Raw genomic sequence first — 7,578 nt, forward strand, 5'->3', positions numbered from 1 at the left:
GTGAGCTGCCAGCCATACTGGGGAGAGGCGAGAGGGTCTGGGCTGCTGTGTCCGTTGCTGGCTCCTGTCAGGCCTTTGCACCAAGTCCTGGTGCAGCCTGAGCAAACCTGGGTCCTTCCCTGCTCCTCCAACACCACCTGGGCAAAGGGAGGAGAGTCCCCAACAGCCTCTGTCACTTCGGCCTCCTGTCGGGGGAACATGCCCCCTGCAGCATGATCCCCTGTAGATCTAGCCCTCTGGGCACTCACACAAGGTCTCTACACGGCAGCTGCTCTGTGCCTAGTGCTGGCACTGCAGAGCCATTTGCCACTTTGCACCCGACTGTCACCAGGTCCTTTCCATTTGCAGGGCCGGCCACATCTCCTGCCCGCTAGGCCATTGGCTGCACCCTCGTCTCGCTCCTCCTGGTGTCTGTATCCGTCATCACCTTGGTGCTGGAGAGATGGGGCCTGCCCCAGCCTGCCGGGCTGCAAGGGACTCCTGTTGGGAGCAGCTGCATGGGAACCAGAGGCCCAAGAATGGGAGAACCCTATTGACCTGCTGTGAGCAGGAGACGGGGGTGGGGAGGGGGCTGGGGAGGTACCTGTACTCAGCTCTGAATGGGGGCTGGGGAGACACAGACACTGCTGTTGATTGCTGCACTGTGGGCCCCTGGGTTACAGTCTATGCCCAGGCAGCTCCTCCAGTCACTGCCTGTCACATTACTGGATCTTGAGGGGAGCAGCCAGATCACTGCTGCACCCATAGGTGGGGGTGTTGGCCCCAGAAAATGGTAGAAAAGGGGGCCATGTGGGGTGCTGAATAGAAGCTTATTGTCTGATAGTCCTATGTAAGCTATTTATGTGGTTGTATAACGTCTGTGTGTGTAGTTAGGAATCTGTAGTCTGTGTGGATCCTGAATATTTCTCTGCATGTGGTTGAGCATTGGGCAGAGCCCGGCCTGTGGACATGCTAATTAGCGAGGCCCTGTGGGACAATGGCACTGAATGGGCCAAGGACACACCTAAAGCATGAGGGCGGACACCTAAGAGCGGCCAGCAGAGAGAGGCTGAGGACCAGGTGATCTCCTGCAGCCAAGAAGAGGCCAGGAAGGAGGGATAAATAGGCCATGTGGTCGATGCCATCTTGGTTCTCAGCTCAGCACTTCATCCCAGAGGCAGCATTGCAGGGATCGAAGAGCCTGGAAGACCTGTGAACCCATCCTGACCCTAGGATGTGCAACAAGAACTCTTAAACCAGCAGCTGTAACATCTCTGCTAGAGGCTGCATCGAGAACTGGGAGATTCGGTGCATGTAACATACTATTCCTTTAACAACCTTACTCTCATGCTTTTCTTTATTGTAATAATAAACCTTTAGGTGTTAGATGCTAAAGGATTGGCTCAGCATGATTTGTGGGTAAGATCCAGAGGGTAAATTGACCAGGGATCTGTGGCTGGTTTCTTGGGACCAGACAGAACTTGTTCGGGGTAGGTGGGATTGGGTGCTAGGACCCCCACCGGTGTATGAGGCCCGGGGCCATCGGGGGCATGGATATTGCTGGGGTGCCGGAGGGGTTTTGCTCGTGAGGCTTCAGGCAGGCAGCTGAAGCGCTCTGTGGGACTGGTTTGTGGCCTGTGTGGAGAGGTCACCAGTCTGGGGGCTGTAAGGAGCCCCGGATTTGAGCAATTCGCCCTGAGCAGACGCCCTCAGCTGTGCCCAGACACGGCCCGGTCCGTCACACTGCCCCTCAGCCTGCAGGCCTCTCCTCGCTCTCAGCCAGGCCAAGGGCTGAGCCCTGCTGTGGCCTGCCCCAGCCAGCCAGCCAGCCCAGCTCCTCCTCCTGCACAAACAGTCCCGCCTGCTCCTTTAGCAAAGCAGAGCGGGCTGGTTGTGGAACTTCTGGGAGACTGAGGTTCAAGTCCCAGGTCTGCTGCAGAGCCCTTGGCCCTGCCACTCCCCTGAGTGGGCCTCAGCTCCCGTCTGTGAAACGGGGACACTGATTCTAACTCGTCTAAGGGGAGCATTTTCAAAGCCCTAAGGGAGTTGGGAGCACAAGTGTGTGACTGTGCTTTGTGCCCACTGCTTGGTGCTCCTAAATCCCCCAGGTGCTTAGCGTGGGAGCTTTTCCGGGCAGGGGCTGCGGCTAGGGTTGCCAGGTGTCCCGTTTGAACCGGACAGTCCAGTATTTGAGCTTTCTGTCCAGGAGATAAATTGAGAAAAGATCTCAATTTTCTAAATAAGATGTACTCTAGGTTGTGATGCAATGGCAAGTATGACTGGTATTTTTATTGACCATCTGGCAACCCTGGCTGCGGCTGCCTCTCACTACTCTGGTGTGGACAAAGCACTGCAGTCATCCCGGGACAACGCCCGCAGAGACGCTCTCCCTCTGGGGCAGGGTCCTTTAATGCTTTTCACACTGACATAGGCTACGGGACAGCCCCTTGGACACGGGCATGAGTGTCCCCGCGGGGCGGTATCCCCCGGACGCTGCGCAATGCAGAGAAGAGTCCTTGCTGGGATGCGCTAGGGCAAAGCCCAGGGCTGGGGCCGGACGGGAGCCCGTGAGAGGCAGCGGGGCGAGTGGGAGGCTCTAACTCTTGCTCCTGGCCAGGAAGTCCAGTGCTGGGTGACACCAAGGCCACGTCTGCACTGCAGGCATTTTGCTCAAGAACAACTGTTCTTGTGCAAAAACTTGTGGCGCGTCTACACTGCACGTGAATTCTTGTGCAAGTAAATTTGCAGTAAAGCATCAGAAAAGAGGGCTTCTTGCACAGGAGTTATTCCTCTCCCCACGAGGAATAAGCCCCTTTTGTGCAAGAGCTGTTGAGCAAGAAGGCAGCGTGGACGGGCACCAGGGGCTACTTGAGCAAGACACTTTTATGGCTAAAATGGTCATCAGAGCTTTCTTGCACGAGAAAGCGTTCACAATGCCATGGACACTCTTGTGCAAAAGCACATGGCAGGGTGGAGGTGCTCTTGCACGAGACCTTTTGCGCAAGAACTCCGGTGTGAAACAGTTCTTGTGCAAGAAGCCTGCAGTGTAGGGCAGGGAGCAGCCTATGGGGCTACTGGAGCTGCTGGCTGCAGGATGCCCAGTCAGGGAGTGGGGGGGACCCCTAGGAATGGCTCCAACTTCCCAGAGGGGTGGCCAGAGGCAGGACATTTGCCTGGCAGGGTGAGGTGGGGGGGGAGTGACCTCACAGGGGCTTTGGGCAGCCCTCAGCAGATCAGGCAAAGGGCAGGTGGGGAGGTGGTGACCTCACAGAGGAACCCACATCTCAGGCTGATAAAGGGGGGGGCGGGCCCAGGGGACTTTGGAGACCCCCGGTTGCTTTAGCTCTGGTGCGTCTCCTGCTCACAGTTGCTTTGTCCTCTGTGAGTTCCACATCCGGACAGCGTTTTGCAGAAGGTAAGAGCCCCCAGGGGTTTGGATCCCGCCCGGGGCCGGCTGGGTTCCAGGCAGGCCCAGCCCTCGGTCAAGGGCCAGAAGTGCCTGTGCAAGACCGAGCCGATAAGCAAGGGGCCATTTGGGGGCTGGGGGCAGTCGCTCTGGGGAGCTGGAACCCCTGGATTTCGCTCTGCAGGCTGCGCCCCAAGCTCCCCTTTGCTCCCCTCATTTGCAGCATGGCCAAACACATCAGGCTGTGGTTCCGGAAAGCCCTGAAGATGGCCCCAGGGCCGGTGGGAAGCAGCTCCTCCGTCCCCGCGGGCGGGGAAGCTGAATCCCACCAGCTCGGGGCGACTCGCCCACCGGCCAGGCCCCTCCGGACCTGGCTCCAGAGGCGGCTGGGAAGGCGGGACCCAGCCCAGCGGGGCAGCCGGGTAGGGTGGCTCTGGGGCCTCCTCCTCTGTGGAGAGAAACACCTGCCCCAGGAGCCCAGCCCCCATTACCACCAGGGGGCATCGCCCTGCCCGGCCCCCGGGGACCTGCCAGTCTCCGGGAGCCCCCAGCCTCTCCGCACCAGCCCCTGCAGCTGTGGGTCCAGCTCAGTGAGCAGCAGCGCCTGGGCCTCCAGCTGCAGCCGGGCCACCTCCTGCAGCCGCTCAGACCCAGGTGAGGGGCCGTGAACATGCTGGGCCCAGGGGCTCACCCAGTACACGGGGGGGGCAGCCCCAGTGTCTGCCCCGCAGACAGGGCAATGGATGGGGGCGGGAGCTGCTGCTTGGCTCTCTTGTTCCTGGTGGGGGCTCTGCTGAGGGCGTTGGCAGATGTGAGGGTGGAAGGGGGATGGGTCCCTGCGAGGGGCGTGTGGGGCCCAACCTGCCCTGGGTCCCTGACATGGGGGCGCGTGACCCCTGCTGGCCGCTGGAGTCACCCTGGTCCCTTCCCTCCCGCACAGAGCCCCCCTGCGCCTCGGCGGAGCTCTGCCAGGAGCGGATGGACTCCCGGGTGGAGGAAGGGGCCATCTATGATATTGAAGAGCAGCTCCACACCCGGGACACGGTAGGAACCTTCTCCACACGGGGGGGGACCCGAGATTGTCCGGCCCCTTCCCAGCACGTCCCCCCCTCCGGGAGGGGCTTGTCCCTGGGGATCCCCCTGGGGCCCCTTCTCCTGCATGACCTGGGCCCCCCAAGCTGAGGTCTCTTGTCATGCACCAGCTGGGCCCCCACAAGCCTGAGGAAGCAGTTGGGGGGGGGAGTGTGGGTGCTTGGACAACCGGCAGCTACCACCTCCACTGCTGGGAGGCCTGAGCCCTGCAGCTGTCCGTGGGGGGCAGGCAGGCCCCAGGCTCACAGACTCTCTCTGGGGTGCAGAGCCCAGCCGCCCTGCAGCGGTTCCTCCTGGCCGTCCCCCCCGCCTGCCTCGCCGCCCTCCAAAGGGGCGAGGACACCCTGGCGCCGCGCTGCTGCAAGGACACCATGATGGCCAGGATCGTGGTGAGCGAGTCGCGGCGGCCGGGAGGAGGGGAGGGGATACGTGGGGTGTACAGGGGTCTGCCTGGGCCATGGCGGCGGGTGGGGGTGCTGGAAATGGGATGGGTGGGGCCAGGAGTGCTGGAGGGGGAGGGGGAGGTGGACATGGGGAGGGTGGGTGGGGATGCTGGAGGAGGGAGGGACACAGAAATGGGGCAGGTCTGGGGTGCTGGACAGGGAGGGGGATTCGGAACAGGGAGGGGTCTCCCCGGGCCATGGGGGGGGGAGCTGGAAGGTTAGCAGAGCGGGCTGCTGAGGATGCGCCTGGGGAGCAGGGATGAGGAGGTTCAGAGGCTGGTCACCAGGGCAGTGAGGGGCAGGAGACGGCCTGGGGACAAGGATTGAGCTGGTCCCGGTTTGGGAGGGGGGTGCTGGGAGGGGCCCTGTGCCGGGCAGGGGGGCTACAGGCCAGCGGGAGGCAGTGGGGTTGGATCCTGCTGGGTGGGGGCGCTGGCCGTGTGAGCGTCTCTTGGGGGCCCCAGCCTCACACGCCCCTTTGTCTCCTTGGGTCTCACAGGAGATCATGGAGGACTCCCCCACCCCACTGGTCTTGGCCGACTGCCTCAACGCCGCCTGCAGCCTCAGGTACCGACCCCCCCCCCCCCCCGCCGGCTCCCCCCCAGAGCAGATCCCCTGACCAGGGAGTGGGAAAGTCTCTGTCTCCTGGGCTATGTCTAGACTGCAAGCCTCTTTCGAAAGAGAGCACCCAGTGAGTCTGGATGCTCTCTTTCGAAGAAGCCCTAGTTCCATTCAAGAACGCCTTCGTTCGAAAGAAGCACTTTCCAAAGAAGGCGTTCTTCCTCGTGAAATGAGGTTTACCGCCGTGGAAAGAAAAGCCGCGTTCTTTCGATTTAATTTCGAAAGAACGCGACTGCAGTCTAGACGCAGGTGATGTTTTTTCGGAAAAAGGCTACTTTTCCCGAAAAACCCCCTGAGTCTGGACACAGCCCTGCTGCTGAATTAACAGTCTCTGCCCCTCTCTCCTGCCAGCACCTTGCAGCCTCCCCTACAGGCCCAGCTCCTGAGCCCCCTGCTGAGGGCGGCCGTGGGACAGACTGTGTCTGGGGACTGGCAGCAGGAGCCCATCCACACACAGGTACGTCCCTCCGGGCCCTGCTCCCGGGCTGGGCTGGAGCTCCAGAGAGGAGTGGGGGTGGGGGCAGAGGGAGAGAAGAAGCTGCAGGTTTGGATCCTTCCCTCCAGGTTTCCCGTTGCTCTCCCTGGGGGCCCGTCCCTTCCATGCCCAGCCTGGGCTCCTCCCTGCTCTGCGAGGCGGCTCAGACCCTGCTCAAGGCTGCACCCCGGAGCCAGCGGGTGGCCTGGATTCCCCAACCCCCCTCTGACCCAGGGCTCCCCCTTGTCTTGCAGCAGTTCATCCGGGCCCTTCCCGTCGACCTCCAGGCCCTACTGGCAAGCCTCCTCGCCGAGTCCCCAGACACCGCCAGGCTGCAGCTGATCATGGAGGTGAGCCCCGTGGGGGGGACGGGGCCATTGTCCCTGCTTCCTCGGGGGGCCGAGAGAGGAGCTGTGTCAGTGGCTGGGGGGGGGCACAGTCTGAGAGGAGCCCCAGGCTCTGCCCAGAACCGGCGCCTCCCTACGGGTCCTGACCTGCCTCTTTCCCCCCCAGCACCTGAGCCCGTGGCTGGAGTCCCGCCTGCCCCAGGAGCGAGCCAGGGCCCTTGGCAGCACCACGGCCCTGCTGGGAGTCGCCACCACCCTCCCGGGGTTTGAGGTAAGTGACCTCGGAGCCGGGGGGTCTGGGGCTGCAGGGCGTGGGGCTGGGAGCGTCCCCGGGAGGCAGAGCTGGGAATGGGCCGGGAATGGGCCGCGTTCTCCTTTCCCCGGGGAGGGGCGACCCTGGGCCTTTCCGGGGGGCACCTGGGCCCCAGACTGGGGAGTGGCCGTCAGTGGATCCCTTGTTCCACCCCCGGAGTGACCCTTCAGTCGGGGCCATTGCTCAGGGTTGTCTCCTCGCAAGGACGGCCCCGCCCCGCCCCGCCCCGCCCCGGGAGGTGTCTCTGTCCGTCCCTGAGCTCAGAACCGCCTCGGCGGCCGTTAGCATGGGACGTGCAGCCCCAGGATGCTGAGGGACCCCCCCTCTTCTCTCCCCTCAGAACTCCGCCGACTGGCCGAGGATGGGTCACCACGTGGCCCAGCTGGGCCTTTTTATTTCGGACCCATCCGAAGACGTCAGCCGGCTGGCCCGGAAGGGGGTGCACAGCCTGTACCGACTCCTCCTGCACCACAGGGGTAAGGAACCCAGCCGGGACCTGGGCCCCAGGGACACCCTGAGGGTGCCGGCGGCGGGGGGAGGGGTCCCAGCCCTTTTCCCCCAGACTGGCCCAAGGGGGGATGCGTCCCTCTGTGTTCCCCTTCTGCCCCCTGTGCCCCTCCATTTGCCCAGGGATGCCTGCAGGGACCCGTGGGAGGGGAAGGGCTCAGACCTGCCAGCAGAATCACCCTGGTTTGTCTCTTGCAGGCCTCAACATCCACCAGGCAGAGGACCTGTGGTGCAGGCACTACTATAAGGAGAGATGGGTCCTGGCGCATAGCAACACCGTGCGGGTGGGAGAGGTAAGGACGCGCTGCCAGGGCAGGGCAGGGCTCGGGGGTGGGGCTGGCTGGGGCCCTCGTGCGGGTAGGACGCGGGGTGGGAGCGGGGAGTCGCTGATCGAA

At 63.0% G+C, this 7,578-nt stretch overlaps 1 protein-coding gene across 1 annotated transcript; it reads left to right on the forward strand.

Moving 5' to 3' along the window:
* The first annotated feature begins 3,193 nt into the window (after window positions 1–3,193).
* Window positions 3,194–6,358, forward strand: LOC142824403 (uncharacterized). The gene is made up of 5 exons (XM_075916310.1): window positions 3,194–4,039; window positions 4,326–4,429; window positions 4,744–4,866; window positions 5,420–5,487; window positions 5,893–6,358. The coding sequence occupies exons 1-5, from the start codon at window positions 3,610–3,612 to the stop codon at window positions 6,356–6,358; spliced, it is 1,191 nt and encodes a 396-aa protein (XP_075772425.1). The 5' UTR covers window positions 3,194–3,609.
* Window positions 6,359–7,578: the final 1,220 nt, after the last annotated feature.

Source organism: Pelodiscus sinensis, unplaced genomic scaffold, assembly GCF_049634645.1.
Source record: "Pelodiscus sinensis isolate JC-2024 unplaced genomic scaffold, ASM4963464v1 ctg114, whole genome shotgun sequence".
Taxonomy (NCBI): domain Eukaryota; kingdom Metazoa; phylum Chordata; order Testudines; family Trionychidae; genus Pelodiscus; species Pelodiscus sinensis.